General features: G+C 35.2%; 1 protein-coding gene across 5 annotated transcripts in view; it reads right to left on the bottom strand.

Annotated features, from left to right (window-relative positions):
* Positions 1-2643: 2643 nt before the first annotated feature.
* The window catches only part of LOC132124098 (mitogen-activated protein kinase kinase kinase 15-like), a 28371-nt gene continuing 4113 nt past the window's right edge, over positions 2644-26901 (bottom strand). For 2 of the 5 annotated variants that reach the window (XM_059534899.1, XM_059534902.1), the window contains exons 4-30: positions 25731-25808; positions 24729-24922; positions 24014-24182; positions 23827-23933; positions 23532-23702; positions 20681-20793; positions 20424-20583; positions 20094-20244; positions 19892-19999; positions 19758-19807; positions 18826-18921; positions 18662-18749; positions 18451-18584; positions 17967-18094; positions 17741-17871; positions 17555-17660; positions 16213-16370; positions 15743-15926; positions 12570-12747; positions 9661-9835; positions 9389-9574; positions 8250-8355; positions 7930-8161; positions 6960-7075; positions 5467-5582; positions 5251-5327; positions 2644-4039 (exon numbers count right to left, since the gene is read on the bottom strand). In XM_059534899.1, the coding sequence (XP_059390882.1) occupies positions 3928-4039; positions 5251-5327; positions 5467-5582; positions 6960-7075; positions 7930-8161; positions 8250-8355; positions 9389-9574; positions 9661-9835; positions 12570-12747; positions 15743-15926; positions 16213-16370; positions 17555-17660; positions 17741-17871; positions 17967-18094; positions 18451-18584; positions 18662-18749; positions 18826-18921; positions 19758-19807; positions 19892-19999; positions 20094-20244; positions 20424-20583; positions 20681-20793; positions 23532-23702; positions 23827-23933; positions 24014-24182; positions 24729-24922; positions 25731-25808 (3624 nt within the window). In that variant the 3' untranslated portion in view covers positions 2644-3927. Of the gene's footprint in view, positions 4040-5223; positions 5328-5466; positions 5583-6959; positions 7076-7929; positions 8162-8249; positions 8356-9388; positions 9575-9660; positions 9836-12569; positions 12748-15742; positions 15927-16212; positions 16371-17554; positions 17661-17740; positions 17872-17966; positions 18095-18450; positions 18585-18661; positions 18750-18825; positions 18922-19757; positions 19808-19891; positions 20000-20093; positions 20245-20423; positions 20584-20680; positions 20794-23531; positions 23703-23826; positions 23934-24013; positions 24183-24728; positions 24923-25730; positions 25809-26901 lie in introns of all 5 variants that reach the window. The other 3 variants (XM_059534901.1, XM_059534905.1, XM_059534900.1) reach the window with 3 other exon arrangements.

Genomic DNA, 26901 nt, shown 5'->3' with positions numbered 1-26901 from the left:
CTTGCGAAGATGCCCATCCCTCCTTGAACTTTCATTTCAACTTAAGAATAAATGATATTTAGAGGTTACCAGAGGTTAAGAAAAGGATCTGATCAACAATTTGCATGCATCTTTTTTAAGGGGATGCTGGAAGCCAGCGAAATGCATTTAGTTATCTAAACATAATTGTATGTATTATGACTAAAACATACACTGCTTTATGAAAGTTTTGTTTCAGTAAGATTTTTAATGTGTTTTAAAGAAGACTGTTCTGCTCGTCATAGCTGCATGTATTTGACCAAAAACACAGAAAATAAAACTTTCATATTATGAAATATTATTGCAATTTAAATTTCTATTTTAATATAATTTAAAATATGATTTATTCCTGTGATGCAAAGCTGAATTTTCAGCAGTCATTACTCCAGTCTTCAGTGCCAGTTCAGTATTTGAACCTGTGATACTTTTTGCTTTGATGAATAAAAAGTTCAAATGAACAGCATTTATTGAAAATAGAAATCTTTTGTAACAATATACACTACTGTTCAAGTTTGGGGTTAGTAATTATTATTATTATTATTATTTTGAATTCAATTTGAATTCATTATATTATGAATACTTTTATTCATCAAGGATGTGTTAAATTGATAAAAAGTGATAATAAAAACTGTTCTTTTTTAACTATTCATTAAATAAGAAGACTGCAATGATGATGAATAATCAGCTTTGTATCACAGAGATAAATTATATTTTAGTATAAAGTATATTAAAGTAGAAAACCATTATTTGAAAAGGTAATAATATTTTACAATATATCATTTTTGAGCAAAGAATTTTTAAATGTATATGATTAAATCATAATACATATGATTTAAATTCCAGCTACAGTCATTTTGAACACAACAGCCCACATCATTTCCATGAAAGGACTTGACTCCTGTCTAAGCACCCTGACGTTTTCATACAGAGCTTATATTTCCAGAACATGAAATTCCATGCTTGTACTGGAACTGTAGTATCTGTGCATAATTTAGAGTGTGAGATTATTCTCTTACACTTCTTTATGTTGCAGCTATGAACGATTGCTAATATGGCTGTCACTTATAAAAAAATCCTCTGTTCTGAGAGGGAGTAAATTTCCCCTCCTAATGTCCCTAAAAACTGTCATGAAATATGACGCAATGCACAAAAACAATGGGATTTCATTTCTAAATTAGACTGGCTGAAAATAATTTTCATTCAAATTTCATTTAAATGTCGATTCATTTGCGAATGTTCAATTTAGGCTAATGCTCCCAACGATTCAGAACCAGACTTTCTGCATTTCTGACTAATTTTTTATTTGATTTGATTTGAAATGACAAGAGTAAAAACAACCATTTAATCATATTTACACGTCGGACAAATTTTGTCAATGTTTCTCATTGTTCCAAAGCTTCACATTCCAAACACGTATGGCTTTTAATATACCATAGGACAACTATATTAGATATGTTACTTCAAGATGTTAACTTCAAGATGTCCACACTATTTCTTAAGTTCAAAAAAGCCAAACAACACAAACAAATGCTAACTGGCACATTCACTTTTTTCTAAGTCACATGATAGCATTGTGCGAGGCCCAGGAGGAAATGCATGTCATTTTTTACTTAAAAACTCCCTCTTCACAGCAAGCTGCTAAATCATGAACTGTAGTGACTGGATGAGTGTATGAATGAATGAAGCATTTATATCAGGGGTGTCAAACTCAATTCCTGGGGGGCCGGAGCCCTGCAGAGTTTAGATTCAACCCTAATTAAGAACACCGGATTCAACAAATTTTTAAAATGCATGGTATGCGTGTTGGAACAAAACTCTGCCGGGCTCTGGCCCTCCAGGAACTGAGTTTGTAATGATTTTCACCGAAAAACTTTCCAAAACATGACGTGTTTCCAGAAAGCAGTTCTATTTGCAAAACATGCAAAATGTGCAGGTGTGACCTTTAGGCAAAATCATATCACATCACGTCATTGTCAGAAAGCATAAAATAATGTTGAATCTAAAATGATAAGCTCAATTCCAAAACAACAACAACACATTTGGAAATTTACCGAAAACACTAAATGATACAGAACAGGAAATGGTATAGTAACAATGTTAAGGTCCTTATAAAATATTACATTTCTTTTTGAATAACTTAACATTTATTTTTTTTAAATGAATGTCTTTTCCTTTTGACAATGTTTCCAGCGATTGCAACATTTTCCACAGCTTAAACTATGTCAAATATTTGAAGGCAGTCAAATGACTTTATCTAATACCTGCCATGTGACTTTATGGAACAACAATTTGTTTCAGCATTTGCAGTAGCTCAGGAGTGCAAGCTTTTGCATGTCTAAACTTTATTCACCTGTTTTGCAGCTCAGAGAAACAAGTTGGCATTTAGTCTCCGACATAGCCAGAAAATCCAGTTTACAAATCATAAGTCTTAAAATCATTTCAGCTTGGCCCATTTTTTTTCCACATATATATAAATGATGAATATATATATATATATATATATATATATATTCTTAATGAAGTCTGTATAAAGTGTTAATACACTTGATTATAAATATATATCACAATAAATTACATTTAAATAAATAAATTAAAAAAAACGTTCAGAAGTTTGGGGTCAGTAAGTTTTTTTTTTAAAGAAATTACAACTTTTATTCAGCAAGGGTGCATTAAATTGATCAAAAGTGACAGTAAACATGTTACTAAAGATTTCTGTTTCAAATAAATGTTGTTCCTTTAAACTTTCTATTCATTAAAGAATCCTGAAAATAATTTCACAACAATTTAAGAACATTTTGTCTCCGACACAGCCAGAAAATCCAGTTTATAAATCATTTAAGTCAAAAGAAAGGTGATAAGTATCTTTCATCATCACATCACTTTCAGTGCACACAGCAGAGAAATTATTTAAATAGCTTAGATGGAACACTGGTGCTCAAAGCGCTACCGTTCCCATGATAGGTCGACGTGTACAAGTCAACACTCAAACACGGCAGCTTTTGTTAAAACAAAAAAATGAACAAACAAATCATATATACGAATCTGTAAATCCTATATAAGCACTTTTGATGCTTTGATCCATTCAGAAAATAGAATGGCTGAATGAACCTGAATCTGAGCGGCTACTAACACAATAGACCACTTCATTCTTAAGAAAGAGGATATAGTGTATGTTTGTGAAACGTGGATGGCGGTTTAAGAAAAATACTTGGTTTGCTTTTAGCAAGCCTGGTCTCGCACATTTAAAAAAAAAAAAAAAAATGTAAAAAATGTAAAAAGACAGATGAGCAACATTTGACGTACAAGCAACCACTGAGTGCCATATTATTTATCTACATACTGGGGTAATTATATCCAACTTATCAAAATACATCTAAAAGAGGCTCCTTAGCCCTGGTCCAAGAGGTGTGTTTTCATTTAGTCTAGACAGTTCCTCATAAAAACAAAACATTGTTTTATAATGAATAATACATTTTCCAGACTTGTTAAGCTAAAACAAATATAAACCTAGATTTTCTCTCATTCAAAATGGCATGATCTGAAGTCCTACGTTAAGTAGGTAACACTGTTTGCTCTCCCCGTCCTAGGCCCATTCCTAAGGCACTTGGAGAGGATCACATGACCCCTCTTGGCCTGGCAGTGTAAAAAGTAGAAAGTGCAGTCTTTCCTTGATAAGAGTCGTTTACATCCTCATGGATATTCCCATTGGAATCAAATGGAAATTAGATGTTTGGAAAGGCTGGAGAGGCTGAAAATATATACTAAAATAGCACAAAAATAAAACATTCATAGCTCATAGCTGAAAGACTGAAGTAAACATGTCCAACTGGAGCAGAGCATGACATAATTAGAAGGTTTGGGCCAGTAAGGGGCTCTCATTATAGTGTGTGGATGTATTATTATGCTGGCTCAAGTGTCGGTCAACAGCAAACTCTCGCTGCTTTCATCCTTCTGAAACTTTCTAAGCCCTTTATTACGGTGTCTCTGAATGGCTTTCCAGATACGACACAGCGCTCCTCCCCTATAGTGGGAAATAAATGCAATATTTTTTATTAATTGCAGACTTTTTTTTTAGAGACAACTTAGCTTGCAGAATAACTACAGCTGTGCACTTCTGAGCAAAAAAATGGGCCAAACTCAAAATGGCTAAACTCTGAGCTTCTAATAGACTTAACCACAAATTACTTGCAAGGAAATTAGCAAGAATTAGGCAAATGCATTCCTTAAAATGCCATTGCTGTCTCGGAAAAGCATCAAAGATGGAACAAAGTTTTTGGTAGAGTATGGTAAGTGTGATTCAGAGTGGTTCGGTGGAGCTGTGTGATGCACCAGAGCAGTGTCTGAAGATCTGGTGAGAGATTCAATAATGAATGCATCTCTAACACAGATGTGTATGATGTGGGGAGCCTTTTCAGCTGCTGGAACTTGGATTTGCTTTACTGTGAAATATCAAGTAATGCTTTGGAGTATGAAAGAATTCTGAAGAATGTGCTTCCCACAATTGAAAAGTAGTCTAAAGATGAATGATCAGATGTTATCTTTCATAAAAAAATGCTCCTGCCTACACTGCAAAGACAACCAAGAAGTGGCTTGATTTTGCCCCATAAAGAATATTTTGGTCTCTCATTAAACTCCAATTAAATGGGGAAACATTTTTCAGCTATTTATTAACTGTTTGAAGCCATCAATACTGAGTGGAACATCATTGACTCATCTTCCTGTAAAAAGTAGTATTCAAGTTCACCCACACAGCTTAAACATTTTAAGAAAAGCTGTCCAGCACTAAATGACTTTATCTACAGTATTAGCAAAGTTCTTGCTAATTTCCAGACCAGTGATTTGTGGTTTAAAAAATGGTTGTGGTTAAAAAGTAACATTTTGGGTTGGCTCATTATTATTATTATTATTATAATTATTTTTGTAGTTGTAGTTCACATATATAAATGATGAATATAATATTTGTATAAAGTCAATAGAAATCTATATAAAGTCATGACATTTAAGCACAGTTTTCAACACTGATAATAAAAATAAATGTTTTTGATTTCTGAAGCATCATGTGACACTGAAGACTGAAGTAATGACTGCTTAAAATTAAGCTTTGCCATTGCATAAAAAAAATAAAATTAAAATAAAAAAACGGCCCTGGCAAACAATTAGGGCCACATTATGCAAAGGAAGAGTAAACTGTACACAATCACTCACTTGAACGCTGACAAATTAAGCCCTCACCTAAGCCTCAGGTAGCGCAGGTCTTCTTTTGTAACATCGCATAGAACGTCGTTGAGCGTAAAATCTTCTTCAACAAACTTTTCAGACACAGACAGAAACCACAAGAACTTGGCATGAATCATCAGTTTCTTTATTTATGGAAATTTAAAAAAGTGAGTCATTTTTTAATCGTGGGAAAGGTACAATATAGACAGTGTTCAGTGTGATATGTTTCACCTTGTCTATGGTCTCAGAGTCGGCACCCTGCTCCTTCAACCAATCAGTGAGCTTCTTGTCAGGATCAGGATGTGCAGCAATGTGAAATATAGAGGGGATTGAACTTGAGGAAATCTCTGTTAAAGGCAAAGGAAGGATTTAGGAATATTAAAGCACAGATGCTAAGGTCTATCTAGGGCTGAAATGATTAGTCGACATTATTGACAATAAAAACTGTTGACATATTTTTGTTGTTGAGCAGTCGTTTGATCTCATATGACCTAATGTAACAGCCTGCAACAATGTGATTTGACCAGTGTGGTGCTGTAGCGCCCTCCTGGATGCAATTCAAAGGAAGAAGACAGCACTTCAGAGCAAAGGTGGCCGAACCTGAAGCTCTTGAGCGGTGTTTAGATGAATATGTTAATATATGGTGCAAGCTTTCCTCTCAATAACAAAATAAACACACACAAAAAAAACTGACAAAGGCGAGAAAGCAGCAGTTAAGAAAGCATCTGATTACAACAATGTGGATGTTTGCACAAACTCTGCAGTTCGGTACTTCAGTAAAGTCCAGTCATGCCACGCTTATTTATATAGTACATTATGCAATAGATAGCCTTAAATCAAGCAGCTTTAAACATGAAAAACCAGAGTCAGTGTCACTTTCAGTTAGAATTACAACTTGATTTTCTGTTAAAAAGCAGCTCTCCAGTGTTTAGCTAGCTAATGATAAAATCTATTCAGTTAATTAAATTAATAGTTTGGTTTGCAGAGATCAAAGCTTGATCTAGCTCAGGACTGTTTTGATTATCATTCATAACCCTGAATGAAAATTATGTTGCGAATAAAACAGTTTATTCAAAAATAAATCCACTTATCCTCACTTACCTTTATTTTGTTTCTTATCCATATGGCTTATAAAAGGAGATGAAGTTTCTTTGTCACGTTATTTTGTGTGCCAAATATATATTGTTTTTATAATTGAATTGTATAATAACTGTTATTACATAATATGATTTTCAAAAGTGATTATCTAAATTTATTTGTTAGAATATGTATAACTCAATATTTTGAACTAATTGCAAAAGCTAAATAATCAAAGTCTACTGTTTAATTGTTGAAATAATTGATGATTAGTCGATTAATCAGGCTAATAATCGTTAATCAAATGTAAAAATAATAGTCTGTTGAAGCCCTAGTTCTATCTTGAAATTAGCCACTTATTGGGTTCTGTCATTTTAAAAGTTGGAAGGTAGGTAGCAGACATTAAAGCGCTTCACTAGTTTTCTTTTAACAGATCCTGTATTTGCGTTTTCCTATAAACTGGTTGTAAACAACTCTAAAGGTCAGAACAGGACACTGGAAATCAGATAGAGGGGAGTTGACACTTTCTCTATTACCTTAGCTAGCATACAAACGTACATAAGATTACAGTGTAAATAAAGACAGAGTGAATGGATTTTATGTTAGCCTAAATCAGTAAATGTGTGTGATTTAGTTACACAACTAACCTGCAGAAGGCTGTTGTCTGATCCTGATAAGCTCAATGTCGTGTACCCGCTGTTGGAGAGTTTGTCTCAGTACCTGCTGATATTCTCTCTCCTTCTGCACCAGTTCTTCAAGCAGCCTGAAGAGGGCGAAATAACATTGAGACGCTCTCCGAAAGCATTATTAAAACATTCTAGCCAACTTTCACTGACTAAATCCAACAAGAAAAGACAGAATACATCTAAAAATAAAACATCATAAAACCATTAAGCTCATGAGCCAAAATTAAACCTGGAAGCTGTCTTATATTGTATATAATGTGCAAAGAGCAAAAATAACCTGTGCTGTTTTTCACAAATACTGGAATACATAAAATACATACTACCGTTCAGTAAGTTTATTTTGAGAAATGAAGCATTAATTAACTGTATTAGAAAAGTGTCTAATGTCATCAAAAGTGAGAAAGACATTTCTGTTTAAAGTAAAAGCTGTTCTTTTGTACTTTTTATTTATCAGATATTCTTGCAAAATATTTAGCATGGATTCCACAAAGATATTAAGCGGCATAAAAAATGTTTTTTTTTTTTAAATAGAAAGGTTTCAGAAGGATCATGTGACACTGAAAACTGAAGTAATTATGCTGAAAATTCAGTATTGCTATCACAGGAATAAATGTATTTTAAAATCGATTAAAATAGAAAATTGTTATAATAAATCCGAATAATATTTATATTAAAATAGAGAAAATTATGGTGTTTTCTTTCAAAAACATGTTCAAAAAAATCTTACCAACCCATAATAATGATCTCTCATGTATATTTGTAGTAAATAATGTGAAATGATCCGTGACCGGGAACAAATATTTAGTATTTAGTATTTTTTTCCATTCACTCACCACTGGAGGGGGTGGCAAAAGCGTATTTTGTGTACTGTTTATATTTAACTGGCTTAAACAGAATGGTAAATATTTTTTTAAGGAATCACAGTGTGTACCTGTTGGTTTCCTGTTTGAGGCGTCCAAGCTGGGCTCCCAGCGGTTGCTGTGGCCGCTGAGCCTCATGGGATATGACTGAACTGAGGGTGCTGACTCCAGACGTGAGTGCTTGATCTTCCTGGGTCGTACGTGCCACTGATCCGAAGTCCCCATCATCCTCTTCATCAACTTCATCTGCGTCCTTATCTGCACCCTCACTTTCAGATGCAGGCCCGAAATGTGTCTGCAGCTCTAGAAGAGAGACAGATGCTTAATGAATCTTAATGAATCTTCCCTGTCTCTTTCACACACACACACACACACACACACACACACACACCTGGAATTAAAATGGTAACTGCTGCCTGTACAGCCCGTCTGATGATGTTGTCCATGGCAAACATCCAATGTGGTTTAATGTGGTGGTTCCTCAACACTTTATTAACCTGAAACAAACAGTGATGAAGGAGAAATCTTAATCTCATCACTCAAACCAAACACAGGAGGGAGGCATTGATACACTCATGCTGCACAAGAAAGAAACTAACAAAATACAAACTCCTTATCAGAGGAGAACAGACTCATCTAAAGGTTTTGAAGCAAAATTTGCTCCATAGTGTTCAATGAGAAAAATCATGCATCTTCTCGCATTAGATTTCTCCAATATCTCACAATAAAATAAATGAAAGATTCAGTATAAAATAATAAATAAAGGCAAAATATGGCAGGATGCCGAGAAATAAATATATATACAAATACTTGGAATAAGATCAATAAAAATATGCAATAAACTAGCAGAGCTTAGAATAAATCATATAAAAGTTATTCTTACTGGCTTTGTGCATTGTTCATTAAAATTCATAAAATGTATTTTAAAAAGTTAGATTTTTATATGTTTTTGAAAGAAGTTTATGTTCACCAAGAGTACATTTATTTGATCAAAATATAGTAAAAATGTAAAATAATATTGAAATTAAAACCAACAGTTTTCTATTGGAATATATTTTAAAATGTAATTTTAAGCTGAATTTTCAGCATCATTACTCCAGTCTTCAGTGTCACACGGTCCTTCAGAAATCATTCTAATATACTGATATGCTGCTCAATAATTTTTTTTATTATTATCAATGAATGTGCTGTTTAATATTTCAGTGAAAACCATGATTTATTTTTCAGCATTTCTTTGAAACAGATTTTTTTTATAACATTATAAATGTCTTTACTGTCACTTTTAATCAATTTAATGCATGCTTGCTGAATAAAAGTATTAATTTATTTATTAAAAAAAAAATATCTTCCTGATCTCTGAGCTTACCGTACTAATGACACTGTATGTCCAACATCTGTATTTAAGATTTAAAAAATGAAAAAATGAAGCATAAATAGGATTTTATCAATAGTAGATTATGTCTGGGTAGGAAACCATATATTGTACAGTAGCAATCGAGAACAATACTATTTATACTGCAGTCAACTCACAGAGTCCTGGAAGCCAAACAGAACCAGCTGGATCTGGTTGATTGATGTGCTGTCGAAGTCCAGGTCCAGTTTGAGTTTTGAGATAGTTGTTGCCATGACACGTCGCTCCGGGCAACGTATAAAGTCCCGTAAGATGCAGATGATCTGTTTAATGTGGTCCACTGACAACTTCAGCTCCTCATGACCCTAAAAGACAAGATACGATCCTCAATGTATGATTCCGATTCACACACACCACTAACACACACAATCAATTACTCAGGGATACATACCTGGATGTGGTTCTCCATGAGGTTGGATGTCACCTTATCCTGGTCCTCATTGAGGACCTTGTAGAGTATGGCACGCCTTTCGCTGTCTTTCTTCAGCAGGAAGAGCCCAGCGTCGCTGTTCTCAGAGGAGGCTGGAGAGCTGCGGTCTTCTGCAGTAGGACTCTCATCTGGAACACTGCATCACACACATTTCACACCGATTCGCTAAGAAAATATGAATCTAAAAAGCTTCATGCAGATGTAACATTATGTACAATACAATATTGTTCAAAAGTGTGGAGTCGCTAGGACTTTTTCAATGTTTATGAAAGATGATATGTTTCTTATGGTCACCAAGGCTGTATTTTTTTTTAATCTATAATACAGTAAAAAGAGTAACAGTGTGAAATATTATCACAATTTTAAATAACTGTTAAAATATAACTTCTAAATATAAAACTAGATTTTTAAGTAAAAAAAATAAAAAAATAAAAATAAATAAATAAAAATATATATTTATATTTATTTATCAAATAATAATAATAATAATAATAATAATACATTTAATTTGTAAGCGCTTTTCTAAGTACTCAAAGACACTTTACAGAAAATTGTAAAACAGATGTAGCAATATAAAAAAAAATTGTAAAGCAGATGTAGCAAAATAGAAAATAAAACACACTATTAAATTAAACATTAAAAGCAATTTTAAAAAGATGAGTTTTTGTCAAGATTTTGAATTTTGGCAGGTCAGTGCAGTCACGGATTTTTTGGGGTAGAGAGTTCCAGAGGGTGGGGGCAGCGACAGAGAAGGCTCTATCCCTCCAGGTTCGGTGCTTGGTCCTGGGAGGTAGAGTCAAGAAGTTTGCATTGGAAGAGCGGAGGCAACGAGATGGGTTGTGGTGGTGGAGCAGGTCAGTGAGGTAGGAAGGGGCCTGGTTATAGAGGGCTTTATGAGTGAGGAGAAGGATTTTGAATTGAATTCGTTGTGGCACCGGGAGCCAATGAAGGTTCTTAAGGACTGGGGTGATGTGGTTGCGGGTGCAGGCGTGGGTGAGTAGACGAGCAGCAGAGTTCTGAATGTATTGGAGTTTGTTTAAGCTTTTCAATGTTGTGCCATACAGGATGCTGTTACAGTAGTCGATTCTGGAGGTGATGAAGGCGTGGATGAGGGTTTCAGCAGCAGAGAACAAGAGTGAAGGACGGAGTCGGGCAATGTTTTTTAAATGAAAAAAGGCAGTTCTAGTGATTTGTTTTATGTGCGGATCGAAGGAGAAGTTATTGTCAAAGATGACTCCGAGGTTGCGACTGTGAAGGGATGGAAACAGGGTGAAGTTATCGACAGTGAGAGAGAAGCTGTGAGTGGTCTTGGTGATGGATTTGGGACCGATGATGATCATGTCTGTTTTTTCACAGTTAAGTTGAAGGAAATTAGTGTGCATCCAAGATTTAATGTCAATGAGGCAGTTGGAGATAGTGGAGTGTGTAACGGAGGTAATGGATTTAGTGGAGATGTAAAGCTGAACATCATCGGCGTAACAGTGAAAGTTTAGACCATGGTGGCGAATGATGTTGCCAAGGGGAAGCAGATATAATATGAAAAGAAGAGGGCCAAGCACCGAACCCTGGGGGACACCTTGGGACAGCGGAGCAGTGGAGGAGGTACAGTTGTTAATGTGAATGAACTGTTGTCTGTCGGTGAGATACGATTTGAGCCAGGAAAGGGCGGTGCCAGTGATGTTGAGGGAAGATTCTAGGCGGGAAAGAAGTATGGAGTGGTTTATAGTGTCAAAAGCTATTATATTATAATAATATAATATAGAAATTAAATAATAATATTTAATATATTTTAAAATGTAATTTATTCATGTGATGGCAAAGATCAGTTTTCAGCATCATAACTCCAGTCTTCAGTGTCACATGATCCTTTAGATATCATTCTAATATGCTGATTTGCTGCTCAACAAACATTTCTTATCAATGTTGAAAATGGTTGTGCTGTTAATTTTCCAGGATTACTTGAATTTCAAAAGAATATCAATTATTTGATGTAGAAATCTGCAGATACAATATGGTAGCTTTATCATCTGATGCCATCACTGTATAATGTACCTTTTTATATTTTGTTTAAAAAAAATATATATATATATATACAGTATATATATCACAATCTCTGTTTTTACTAAACAAAACAAAAAACTATATATATAAAAAAAAACAAAAAATAAACCATTTAATTAAAGCAGAAAGGTGGTTTTATTAAGGTGTGTTTCGCTCATAGGTGATCTCTCATACTTGTTGAGCCTTTAAAGGTCAGTTTAGACAAATAAACTAAGTCTGAATTTAACCATGTTGAATTTAATTCACTCAAATGTCAGTGTTTACTTTAGCAGCCAAACTATATATAAATCTGAAGTGCTGATTAAAAAACATGATTTTATTTGAGGAAAGAGGAAAAGTGGTTAATGTTTGACAGCTCTGTGATTCAGTGTGTGTGCGTCTGTAAAGTGTTCATGGGATTATTTTATGAGCAACCAGAGAGTACCTGCTGTAAAAGGCATTATCTCATTACGCACATGTACATACACCTGCCCAGAAACCAGGGCCCAGCACACCTGTCTCCTCATTCCACCGCGTTAATTAAACAGTGTTTCCAAGGAGTCGACTAGGCCTCAGCGATTCATGTCCAGGAAGTTGATTTACTGTTGGTCTGAGAGCTGAAGCGGTCGTGGATTCTCAAGCTCCGTAAACACGGTCACGTCATTAACATTCCAGACACTAATCCAACACTCACATAAGCACATACATATACACACTTTCAGTTATGGCTGACCAGCGTGTGACCAAAACTTGTCTGGACCGGTTAGCGGACCCTTGCTAGTCTTGATGATAGCTCTTTATTCACCTTAGTGCTCATCTTCTGAGCTCACCTGAGGAAGTTTGAGTTGGGTGGTTTGATTAGGTTCTCTGAGCTGGAGCGTTTTTTCTTCTCAAAAAACACGTCTTGTTTGGAGTCGCAGTCGGGAGACACGGAGCCCGGTTCACTGCTGCTGCTCCCCGCGGCTTCTGTCTGCAGCTGTACTGGTAAGGAAACACTGCGGATGTAGTCTAAAGGGAGGAAAACACAGACATGAATGGCACACATATGCACCTAAAGACAACCATTCAGACATACCAGAGCATTTTTGGCTTTTATTTTGCCTCCTGTTTAAATTCAAATCTTTTAAAAAATATGAATGAATACGAAATATATAAATGTTATATATATATATATATATATATATATATATATATATATAAATTATATATATATATAAATTTTATATATATATAATTTTATGTATTTATTTTTAATTTTATACGAGCTCAGAATCAAGTGTTATATTTTGAATTAATTTTACACATTTTATTTTTTAGAACTTAACATTATATTAGGGCTGCCAATTCAAAATGTTCATACACTGTTATTAATTATTTTAAAAAAGTAAATCATGCCCCCTATTGGCCAATAATAGACTTAAAAGACTTACGGTCAATGATATGGAAATAAAACCAATAATATATTACTTTCTAAAGTCACATTTTGTAATGCCTGTTCAGTGAGAAACAATAAATACCTTAAATAAATGTCTTAAATATATTTTCATTAGGGTTTTTAAATCAGCTAATATTGATATCTCATTATTCTGATTAAGTGGATTAATTACACCAATTAAACCTTTAAATTGACAGCCCCAATTTAATTTAACCTGCTAGCATTCCACTGTACTCCCCACAGTACACGGTTATCACAATATATAATAGCACAATTTGGTAACATTTTACAATAAGATTCGACTCGTTATTATTTGTCAATTACAACAGTGAATATGAACTAAAAACAAAAAATACTTTAAAGCATTAATTAATTAAATTAATTAATTAAAATAAGTTAATGTTAATTTCAACATTTGCGAATACATTATTAAAATCAAAAGTTGTAGTTGTCCATATAATGGACCTGAGCTAACAATAACTGCCAATGAACAGTTTTATTAACTAATGTGAACAAAGATGAATAAATACTGAAACATACGTATTGTTCAACTAACATGAACTAATGGAACCTTGTTGTAAAGTGTTACCCACAATGTTAAAGTGACACTGGAACCAAATCAATAGAAAACCACAGAGAAGAGAAAGCAAAACAAAAATCAAGAGAATGAAGAAAAAAGATATGACACAAAGAACCAATCAGAGCATAGAAAGAGCATACACTCAACACCATCACCAGTAACCAGCAAAACACCAATGATTATGAGCGTATGGTCCTCAAGAACACACAAGGATACATAGATGGGGGATACAAACCTTGCCACACTGTTACATAGAGAATCCAAGCCAAATCAGCCGATTGGATGACATTAAGGAAGAAGGAGATATTGATATATTAATATTTAGCCTAATGTCTAATGAACAAAACTTGGAATACACCAGGTCTATAAAGCCTATAAAGGCATCACTTGTGTGTTCCAGATACAAATGCCGTTCCAAATTATACCTGAACCTAAGAGGAGACTTGAATGTTGATTATAAACTACTGTTTAAAAGTTTAGGGTGGGTCAGTAAGGTTTTTAAAAAGAAATGAATACTTTTATTCAGCAAAGATGCATTAAATTAATCTAAAGTGACAGTAAATACATTAAAAATATAACCAAAAGATTTATATTTCAGTTCTTCTTTTAAATTTTCTATTAATCAAATAATCCCAAAAAAGTTTTATCACTGCATTCACCAAAATATTTGGCATTGCAACTGTTTCAATATTACATTTCTTGAGTAGCAAATCTTCATATTAGAATGATTTCAGAAGGATCATGTGACACTGAAAACTGGAGAAATGATGCTGACAATTCAGCTTCGCCATTACAGGATTACATTACAGTAAAAAATTATTCAAATACCGTATTTTTCGGACTATAAGTCACACCTAAGTATAACTCCCATCAGTCCAAAAATACGTCATGACGAGGAAAAAACTTTAGAGACATTAAAGTCGCATTTATTTAGAACCAAGAATCAAGAGAAAACATTACCGTCCTCTCGCGGCTGTAGACGGTAATGTTTTCTCTTGGTTCATTTCTCTTGGCTCATGTCAAATTAATTTTGATAAATAAGTCACACCTGACTATAAGTCACAGGACCAGCCAAACTATGAAAATAAGTGCGACTTACAGACCGGAAAATACGGTAATAATAAAAACGGTTATTTTAAATTCACAATATAACTGTTTTTATGGCATTTTTAGCCTTGGGGAGTATCAGAGACTTCCTTCAGAAACATTAAAAAACAAAAACTTTTAAATGGAAGTGTAACCATATTACTTCTATTTAATTTAAAATAACTAAATAAATAAAAATAGGTCAGTGTCATTAAAAAGTTTAACCAAATAGATTAAAAATGTCACCAAATATCTGTGTGGGTTGTATGTTTCTATGCTTACTATAGAATGTCAAGCCATTAGCTTAGCAACATGCTAACATCAAACTATTGTACTATTCTTTGTAAAAAGCTATTTAGGTTGCTCACTGTGTATAAAGTTTCAAAATCAGTCACTTATGAGGTTAAATGACATAGCAGTGGATAGCAGTAAACAGCTCACTAGAAACTGGATCAGAGCTTGTCACTCCTCTGACAGTGTCAAAGAGAAATTGTGAACATTTTCTGAGAAAGCAGAGTGTGTGTTTGTGTGAAACACCACACCCTGAGAATGCTTCTCATGGACAGCAGGATAGCTGACGTGTGGCTGGATGGAAATCATTTGTGAAGGTAATGTGAGGCCTTATCATTGATTTTCCCAGGTCCTGTTGTTCCTACTCATCTCTTGTGTTAGTTCAGTCTGGACTGTAACCGGCCAGCTAGGGCAGTTTTGACCTGTTGCGAGTATGCCAGACAGCAGCGAGATGCAGGCATGCTGGGTTATAATGGGGGGGATGGGTTGGCAGCTCTGCGTGTTTGCCTGCGAAAAATTTTCTGTGCACTCTCACAAGGCCAAAAATGCCTTAAACACCATGGATGTGACCGGAAAGGTCAACCCAGGTCTCATTATCACAGAGACGTTACCTGAGGGTTTGAAAGCGATCTTGTTCTTTTTGCCTTTGATGTTTTGACGCAGGAATGGATCCTTGAGCAGGTCCCCAGCCATTGCTCGTTTATTTGGGTCAGGCTCAAAGCAGGCAAGAATGAAGGATTTGGCCTCTGACGAAAGAGACTCTGGGATCTCTGGATGGATCTTAAACATGCCCACCTGGTACAAAGAGAACAGAAATGAATGGAGGAGATGACTTTGATTAATAGCATATTGAAAAATACAAAAATACACAATATTTTACAACAAATAATATAAAAAAAAATGTGCACCTGTATATTAAAAAATACTGTGATTATCCATTATTTTATTCAGAAAATAGGATTTAAAAAAATACTTTTTAAAAAATTATTCTATAAACATACAAATTTTCATCATTTTTTGGTTGGTTATCTTCTGTATTTGCACCAATATATATATATTATTTAAGAATATATATTTATACCTTAAACATGGCAGCCTGTGGTTCTCCCAGCTCATGGAAAGGAGGTTTGCCTGTGGCCATCTCTATGATGGTGCAGCCCAGGGACCAGATATCAGCAGGAGCCCCGTAACCTCGAGGGCCTTTATCGATGATCTCAGGGGCCATATACTGTAACGTGCCTGGAGAGAGATTCACAGGGGAATAGCAGATCTTCATTAGATAAGAATGTGCTGTGAAAGGATGTTAGGCAAAATAAAATAAATCAAGGAGAGAAGCTCAGAAGGGATGAAGATGACAGTGGAAGGTGAGGGGGAGGACATTTGAGAGCACCTGCTCTGATGCTTCACCAGCCACTAATGAAACACAAACACACTCCTGTCTCAGGCGCTATGCTAATCTAATAACTCCCTCACAGGAGACATTCTCGTGTTACCAGTAACCAGGACTCATAATCGCTTACCACACTGGAAGGAACGCTGTGTCAGGAAATAAAAGTTATCTAAGCTCCGAAGAGGTGAACCAGTCCACACCAGTGTATGACCAATTTAGTCATTTTGCAAGGGTTTTTAATATTCTAAAAACAAAAAAAATGTTCAGCACCAAAAAAAAAAGCATTAAATTATTTAAAAGTGACAAATAAATATTTTTATAAAAGCGATTCTTTTGAACTTTCTATTCATAAAAGAATCCTGAAAATAAATATTCCACAGTTTTTAAAAAACATTAAGTAGCACAAATGTTTTCCAACATTTCTAATAATAGGAATGTTTCTTGAAAATCCAGCTTTGCCATAACAGAAATAACTTTTGATCAAATAAATGCAGCCATGGTGACTGATAATAGACTCCTTTAAAAAAGATTTAAAAATAGCTGTGTAATTAGATTGTATCTTAAAAATTCAGCTTTGCCATCACAGGAATAAACTATTTCAAATTATTTATTTTTAAATTAGTAAATCAAATAACTGTGAATAAATTTTTCATTCACTATATATTTGAAAGATTAATCAATGTATTCATTATTTAACATTTTTTACACCATTTTTCTCAGAACCTTTCTCTATGAAACTTGTTGTAAACCCCTTATATAGAGCACTAATACACACTTTATAATTGTATCCTGCCAGTGTTTGGATGGAGGAGATGCCTATACATACTAAAAGAGGAGGAATGAAACTCCCTTAGATCCTTTTTAGTCTGGCTAATGATAGACCGAACTTTAACTAAGCCTAAAACCCTGACCTGGCAAGACCACCAGGATGTATGATGCATGACACACAGCACAGGTCAAATGGAACGGTGAGAGGGTCACACGGAGGGTGCATTTTGCAACCAACAAAAGACAATAAAAGTGAAACAAATACCAGTGAACGTCTCTGTGCAGGGATTGACTCCAGCCAGCCTCTTGGATGTGCCAAAGTCTGAAATTTTCAACACGCCACTGTAGGTGTTGACTAAGACATTGTCTCCCTGTGGAAAGATGAACGGTCAATGAACATTCACATTTTGAGGGCACCCAAATTTAGATCCAAAAGATTTATCATAGCTACCTTGATGTCCCGATGAACAATCTGGTTCTCATGCAAATATCGAAGTCCTTCCAAGATCTGCCGAGTGTAGAAGATTATGGTGGCTTCTTTCAGAGGACCCCACTTTGAACGCAACAATGCGGACAAACTTCCTGTAAAAAGAAAATATGATGACTATGAAGAACAAATCAAATGTAAAGTAGAAAATACATTCTTTATATTCTGTTATTAGAAATTAGACATGTACCTCCAGGGACCTGTTCCATGAAGATCTTGATATATCCGTCCTCTGACACCGAGCCCAGGTACTGAACAATGTTCCTGTGTTTCAGGTACTTGTGGAGGGCTATTTCCTCATGCAGTGGTTGGGAATACCTGAATGTATCAGTGTTATTTTAGTATTTTTAAATACTTTTATAGTATTTATTCATATTTCGAATTAGCTTTTATTTTTATATTTTCATTTTAGTTTAAGCTTTAGCCATTTTGTTATGTGCTCATTTGATCTAGTTTTTGGGTCTAAATATACATATGTGTATGTGTGTGTGTGTATTAGTTTCCCCCTTATTTGTATAGCGCTTTATACAATTCTGTTTATACAATACAGTGTCAAACAGGAAAATAGTTTGTCAATTATGCAAGACGACAATAACAGTCGTTTTTCCACATTCAGTATGCTGTGAACATCCATGCTGGTCTGCTGGTCAGATGGGTTGTCATAAGTATCTCACCTGCTGTCTCTCTCTGGGATCTCTTTGATGGCAATGCGCACCTGGTTACTCAGGTCTCTCCCTGCATAGACCACTCCGTAAGTTCCTCTACCTAAAACCACCCTGTCTCCATTCTCATTGTAGTCATACTCGTACTGCAGAATGATTCAGGATTTAAGTAACCAAATCTCACAAATCCAACAAAAACAAACCTTGTTTTTGAATCTCTCACCTCTAGGGTGTCTCCTTCTCCCTCCCCCTCCAGCTCGACAGCATTTCCTGATCCGTCTGTGATCAGCTCCTTCACCATGGAGCAGAACCTTCAAATAAGTGACAACCGTCCATGCATCAGTAGCAGACTTTAAAACCTAATCGATTGACTTCAGGAACACTAACCTGCCACACTGGTCCTCTGTGGAGAAGTAGATCTGGAAGTCATCCGAGTTGTCATGGACATACAAAAAGCAGCAGCGCTCATCGAATTTTGAGATGCTAGAGAGTGGAAGAATACGAGATTTATTTAATGAATAAATCATATTTAAATGGAAGGATTGCTGTTGAAACAATGTGTGAGAAATTAGCACTAGTTTTTAGAAACTTTGTGAAGATTAATCTGGGTAAAGACTAGGGATACACTATTAATAGATTTCTGCCATTTTCATGTTATGGCTGATTAAAAGTCAATATCAAAATTGTTTACTATATTACAAAGGAATAAAAGACACTAGAAATAAGTTTTTTTTTTACATTTTCATAAAAATATTACTCTTATAAGTGTACAAAACAAATATTATTAGTGTTATTAGTGGTTTGGAAGATTAACTAAAAGTGGGCCAGTGTTATTTTAGTATTATGTATATACTATTATATTATTTATTAATAATTTTTTATTCATTTTTATTCCTATACTGTATTATCAGAATCAGAACAGAATTTAGAATGTATGTCTTTTTTGTTCATTTTATTTTTTTTATATTTCTATTTAGCTTTATTTCAGTGTTAGTTTTAGTCATTTTAGTATTTCAACTTATTTAAAAAATGTTTTTATTTATTTACATTTATTTTAATGAATGAAAATGATTGTTCAAAGTTTTAGTTTTAATAAACAGTAACAATACTGAAGTAAGCATTCATCTAAATGCAAAAAGAGGAATACGAGCACAATTATACAATGTCGACCAATATGATTTATAAAAAACAAAAACAATGATACCAGTATCGCACAAGTTGATGATTTTGCCAGATAAGGCTAGTAGAACTAGTTATTACTTACACATTGTTTGTTTGTTTGTCTTGAAACAACATTCAGAAAATAATTTCACTCTCACCTAATCCCTTTGATGGATGAAGCTGTGAAGTTCCACTCATGTATTCCCTTCTGTAACCACGTCAGTTAGGAAGATTATATAATATACACAAAATAACATTTTACAGCAAACATGATGTCATCTACACCACTGACCGTCTCAGCAGGCGACACATGCCATATAGAAACATTCTTCTCTTCAGCTTCACTGTTAATGGACACATATGAGGGCTGGTACACTTTAGTCGGCTCCAGAATCAACACCTGTTTAATGGAAGAAGTGATGAGTCCATGAAATGCTGTTCAGTCAACACAGGTGTGGTCCCGGACGAGACACACATGTGAGGCGGTGTACTACCGGAAAACGCAGGCCGTTGGTGGTTCCTTGTGTGGCCTCCACAATAATGTCCATCCAGAAGTTGAGTCTCTCTCTTTGAGGAGAATGCTCAGTGCTCTGCTTCTTAAAGTGCTGAATCAACTGAAGGTTTTGGACGACTGATCGCAGGTACCTGAAAGAGGAAATGAATGCGAGTTGCATTAAGATCACTTCCTCCATTTTAACAATAAATGTCGAGCTATACAAGAAATTCTGAGTAGAAGAGGGAGGATGTGGCCAGATTCAAATTAGGCCACAGCTCCAACTCTATTTCAACACAATACATCTGCAGATTATGTATTCTGTATGTACCATATGGGTGGTTTAAGTTTGAAGAGTTTCTCTGCAGCCTGCACAGCTTTGGGGATGTCACTGGCGAGCATGCTGACAGTAAAGAACTGCCCCACGTCCCAGTAGTTATTCATCTTCTCCAGACTGCCTTTACGTCCGAGCAGACTGTTCAACCTCACACCTGAGAGAGAATGGGAGGGTGAGAAGGGGCAACCTGTGTCCTTAATCAAGTGAATGGTCTGAGAGCAACAGGAAACAGAAAGTGTGTTCCTCCTCACCGATCTTCCTGAGTTCCATGGAAGTCTCAAACTGCTGTCCTGCCACTATAAGCAGCACTGCCAGATTAATGCCAGAATAGAGAGTGGGCTGCAACTCAAAGCCCTTTCTATACCTACAACACACGTGCATGAATACAAAATCACTTTTTCAAATGTTATACTAGAGTGTTCTGGGTGTTATAAAACATTTAAGTAGTTCTTAAGGTTTTCTTATTACATGTAATATGGCTACTAGGGACTTCTGGGTGATTTTAATACATTTAGTGCAGCTGCTAGAGTGTTCTGCGTCAGAGGTTTTCAAACTGTGGGTCGCAGAGTGGGAAAAGGAGGGTCGCATAAAGTCACTTGGTTGCAGCACAAAAACACAAGCAGTTTAGTCAAGGGCTGCACAATATACCAACATTAAATAGAAATTGAAATATTACTTGTGACCGGAATTTAACTAATAAACATGCGCTGTGTTTTGAAGCACACACACACACACACAGGTTGTAATAACAATTAGGGTCTTAGAGTGACTCGGTTCATTATTAATTGGCTCGGTCTGCATTATTAAAGAGAAGAAACTCACTCACTCCAATCACTGCACTGTATTCTGCATGAGATTGCATTACACTGGAAAATTCAAACGTTACGAAAGGCTGTTTCAGGTCTGTTTATTCATCTCTGTCATCTGTTCAACTCAGTTCTGTTGTCTCTCAGAAAGATATACAGAGTTTGTTGTTTTCGTTCCTTCGCATGCATTTGTTTACCTACCAACACAAGGAAACTGTCTATAAAAAGCATTTCACATGTTTGGGGTGAGCGGGGCACAAACTAACATGGTTATTTGTAACATTTCCACACATGCTAGTAGTGGTATATTTGAAAAATGTTGAATATTGGCCGATATATTGGCCATGGCAATATATCGGCCGATATTCGACATTCTTCAAATATTGGCATCAGCTGATTTGAAGTTTTTCTGCTTGGCCGATGTGTTCGAGGTGGGACTTTTATTTTGACGGCGCTGAGAGGGGTAGCGTCTGAGTGCACAGTGCTCACACTCTTTTTCTTGTTTGTCGTCGTCGTTAACAGTTCTGTCAAATATGGATAGAAGTCTGTCTAATAATCGGATAGAATGGTTAAACAAATGAATTAAAGTATACAGAAAGTATTACAACGATAGCTTTTATATTATTAGTAATAGAAAGTTAAACATTATACTTTCTTATTTGCCGTCAGCACTAAGCAAATATGCATCTATATAATTTAAACAAATCTTTGAATGGCTAATGAACATTTAATTTCACAAACCTTGCAAACTTAGTCGAATCTAGCTGACATCTTGTGAAGTGTTCTCTGTGTGACGGTCCGTGTGAATTGAATGCTTTAAACTTTAAACTCGTGTTTTTAAATTATGCTGCGCTTTATGCATTGGCCCACTGCCATATTCATGTCATTTTCACTGTGTGCTGTATGTTAAATGAGTGTTACCTTGGCTTTTGAAAAATATGATTCCCAATGCACATAAACTTCCCAGAATACTGAGTGCCCTGTTCTTTGGATACAGTGTTTACTTCCTTTTTAATTATTTTTTTAATAAATATTTATTGGTGAAAAAACACTTTGTCATCTAAAGGATATTTATTTTACAATTTTTTTTAATCCATTGTCAAATGATTTAAAATTTCTTAAATATTTATAATATATATATCGGCTGTCAAAAAAACAATATTGGTCGACCACTACATAACAAAACTTATGGAATGTACTCTTTGCCGTATCAACTATACATATATATATATATATATATATAGTGACAAAATATAAAAATATTTTGAAAACATCCATGAACATTTAACCACAGCAAAAGTATATTTCATATACATTTTTAGTGTTTATGTAAAATGAGAAAAAGCTTATTTTAATCTCCAATTTAACTAGCGTAAGATACTGACCAGTTTTAAATTCCAGTTTTGCAGATGGGCAATTGCAACACTGCGTTACAATGTGCGTAAACATATAGCGTTAACATGGTATTATTAGATCTTTGCTATTCTATGACATTATCGGTGTCATTAACATTAAACGCTTTCATGAATTTTAATGATAAACAGGTGAATAATGGCTCATAATGAATTATGTTCATTGTTCAGAAATGTAAAGCATTTTGGCTTGTCTGTTTGTCTCCTGTTCTGTGAGAGCTGTGTGTGCAGGGATGGGAGGATTGTGTTCATCTCTATGTTTTCCTTTTTCATTAGATCAGGTAACATTTTAAGCTGTCATATGGTCGTTACAACATGCCCCTCAGATGTTACAATGTGCTCCACCTATGGGGCATGTTGTCACACTTCACTTCCATTCTTTTGGGGTAAATAAAGAAAAAAGTAGTTGTGAAACAAAACCTTGTTTCTACTAGACGTGTGAAATTAATGTGAAAAAATTGCACTCTGAACCCCATGTGGATTTACACAAACTGAGAAAATGTTGGTGGGTCTTAAAATGAATTATATTTGTTTAGGTGTCTCCTGGAATGGAAAAAATTGGGAGCCCCTGTTCTAGGTTACCTAGGTGTATTTATTGCAACTGCTTGGTTGTTTTGGGTGTTTCAGCACATTTAATGTGGCTGCAAGGACATTTTGAGTGATTTTTATTTTATTTATTTCTAAATGTTTTTAACATTTAAATGTTGCTGCTAGGGTTTTCTGGGTGTGTTTTTGTGCATTTAAAGTAGCTTCAAGGGTATTCAGTTTTTTTAGCATATATAATTAGAGTTTTTCACACATTTTATGTAATTACTGGATATTATTAGTGCATTTAATGCCCAATACAAGAAAAATCACTGTTAAAGCTCATTTAACTCACTCACCACTGGATGGCGTTGTCCCTGTTCTTGGTGTCCTTGCAATCAGAGTCGAGGAAGATGTCCTTGTAGATGCGGCCACACAAGCAGAACATGTCAGGTGCAGGGTGATCACATGACTGAAGAACCTGCAACATCACACGCAATGCCTTTTCTCGATCTCCAGGGCTATTTCGCCTGTTATTGCACACGCAAACATAAATGCATTTGTTCCTGAGGTCAAAGGGCTGTTAAAGATAAATGTCTGTTTGCCAAGCATATGAATAGGAAAATATACCACACAATGCAGATTTGTGGTCACCTATTGAGCGCAAAAGCATAGTGGAACTGAATCATGGGCTGGTCGGCCAAGTCACAGGTGGGCAACATCTCAATGGTCTGTACCAATTTAACCATAGCATCATAGTCCTGAAAACACACACCAAAGACCATTTAAACCACCAGTAATGTTTTTTGATGTTTAGATGTGCTTTGTTTATACTACATACCTGTATATCTCTGTAGGAGAAAAGCAGGTTCATAACAATGTCCTGAGTCAAAACCTCAGTGTTGTCGATGCGGAGTTTGATACGGGAAAGCTCCTTTGCCAGCTCCTCACCCTGGTATTTATCTCGAGCTTTTCGGATGTCGTTCAGTAGGGTGTCTTTGTATGAAGCACTGTGAGGGAGAAAGAAGATGGGGTTTAGTTTTCACAGATAAATTCATAGGTGCTCTCACCTACAAATGGGACGCTCACAGACCACCGAAATTCACTGACCATCAAAGTGGGTTAGACTTCATAATAGTCCAAATCTGGCTACACAGGATGTGAAAATCTTGGCACTATGATCTACAGTGATGTTCTAGACTTCTGATATCTGAGCTCCAGGTGAAAGGACACCCTGACACTTATGGAGTTCCTAATAAATCTTTCATGCACATGTGCATGTCTGTCTTGAAGATATAATATGAGCGCTACATCCAATTTGGGTTGAGTCCCATTTCTTCACACCAGGGACAAGAAGATGTGTTTCTTGAGGATCATTTGACACCTTATTTAGATCCATGATGAACACAAGACACAGAATTCCACTGCAAATCAATTTTTTATAAGTAATTTATATTAATTTTTCATGTAATATTGATTTATGTTAAGCTAGATGTGACACCATTACGTAACTCTGTAAATGATTGTCTGAGAACGGGCATCCTGCCAAAACTTACCAAGACGTGACATGAATGTCTTTGAGCAAACTGACGAAGCGGTCAACCAATGGGACGCACAGAGGTCCAAGAATGTTGTCCCAGTTGGGCTGCATGTATTCCGATGCTCTACGCTGGGCCACGTTCTCACAGCACAAGTACTCGTTGTTGGGCATCATCAAGTAGGGGATGAAATAGTAGTTCCCGCTGGAGGCCTAAAAAAGATACACAAATTCTAAATTTGTGCATTAAAAATGCAATATAGACCTATTCTTAGTCATGATGTATAATTCATGACTGTCTGCAACACTGTAGAAGTACAGACTGCCTGTGCATTAGTGATCATGTACTCAGCAGCTGGCAGCCAAGAAATTCGAAGCGTCAAGGAAATCTTGTTAACACCTTTGTGATCATGTACTGTCCTAGAATTCCAGAGCAAAACAGAGGACGGGGCCAAAGCACATCTTAGCACTCTGCCACATCAACACCTCAAATGTAAAGGGTCACCTAAAGCCAAGCCTCTTTCATGTCAAACAGTCATCATACATTTTAAGGCTTTGGTGTACGAATGAATACTTAGCAAATCCTGACACTCTCAGCTAAAGCATGATCTCTTTCAAAAGGAGGTCGCAAGAGGCTTCTAAGGGGTCAGGAAAAAAAACCCATAAAAAATATATGTATGAAGTATATACCGTATTTTATTTCTTTATTGTTATTTTACATAATACAGAATCCTCCAAAACAAAAAAAGAATGAGATCATTAAAATCAGGTGTACATGATATTATACAAATCTGTGGTTTGTTAGGCACCTAAAGCCTTTGGATCCACTTAAGAATAATGATTAATCATTTAAAAGTAACCAAGTGTCTCAGCAATAAATAACTCACTGACTTTGATTCAGAGCACTTAATGTCAGCCAGACAAAATGAGTCAGATAGTAACAGACATCATTCGTCACTCTCATTCTGACACATGCATATGGGATTTTCCCAGCATGCACTAGAATGCTCATAGCACCTACTTTGTTTCTTAGGCCGGAGCCCCTGTACTCGGAAGGCAACTGGACCCATGGAAATCCTATTTTAACTGGCCTTGCAGCCTACTCCAGATAACAGACAAAAAAGAGAGAAAGAAAGAAAAGGAGAGCAAACAGTGAAGGGTACTGAAAGGAAAAGAGAAAAAGAGAATGACAGAATATACAGACTATAGAGTATTAATGGAAACAAGAAATTACAGATGAATAAGTAAGCCAAGGAGATGCAAAAACCTTGAAGGTGCATTAAAAAATAAAGTAATGAAATAAAGTATAATTTTTTTTTAAATAAAGCAGATAGAAAATAAATATTACATGAAATTTTTTTTGAAAAAACGATTGCAAAAATTGCATTGCCGACAAACTGTAACTAAAATTACTTAAATAAAAATAATTAAAAATGACAAAAGCATATAGCATAAGTAATAAAAATTCAAGTGAAATTAAATAAAATATCAAACTAAAATAATTAATAATTACTATAATAGTATGTAAAAACTACTTAACCACACTGGTGTGTGGAACAAACATACTGTACATTTAAGCAATAATTAATAATATTTCTCTGAAATCCTTGACATTGGCCCTAGTTTTCCTTGGTGTTCATGAGAGAAGTAGCGATTCCTAAACTAATCATTCTTTTGTCAAATCTTCTCAATGAAGTGGTTGATTCATTAGCCTGAATGGATCACTCATAAACTGACCATGGTCAACAGCTACTAATTATCACAAATACAGAATTGAATTTCACCCTGTTCCTCATACAAAGCTATCATATGACACAGGGAGACTTTGAATAGTGCTAAATGGTTCTTTTGCATGCTTTTTAAAGCTCTTAAAATATTCAATACCCATTGTAACTGCATGAAAAACAATGACCCGCAGAACAAACAAAGTTCCTGTGTTTCTAATGTTGTTTTGGGGGTCTCCAACAATAGGTTTACATGCATGCAAGTTACACTTACATTCTCACACAGCTTCATTACACATTGCATGAAAGGCATAATAGGGGCACTCTAAGAAAATGTAGAATAAGGGCAAACACATCATTTCAATTCTGTTCACATAACTAATGATAAAAAGTTAACAAATCCTTTGCTTGATTCTGAGCCATTTCAATTAATCATATTCATAAATGTTATACAATGTACACACTTAC

The sequence above is a fragment of the Carassius carassius genome, chromosome 42 (assembly GCF_963082965.1).
Source record: "Carassius carassius chromosome 42, fCarCar2.1, whole genome shotgun sequence".
NCBI lineage: Eukaryota > Metazoa > Chordata > Actinopteri > Cypriniformes > Cyprinidae > Carassius > Carassius carassius.
The sequence above is the reverse complement of the archived record's forward strand: the minus strand, read 5'-3'. Positions and strand labels throughout refer to the sequence as shown.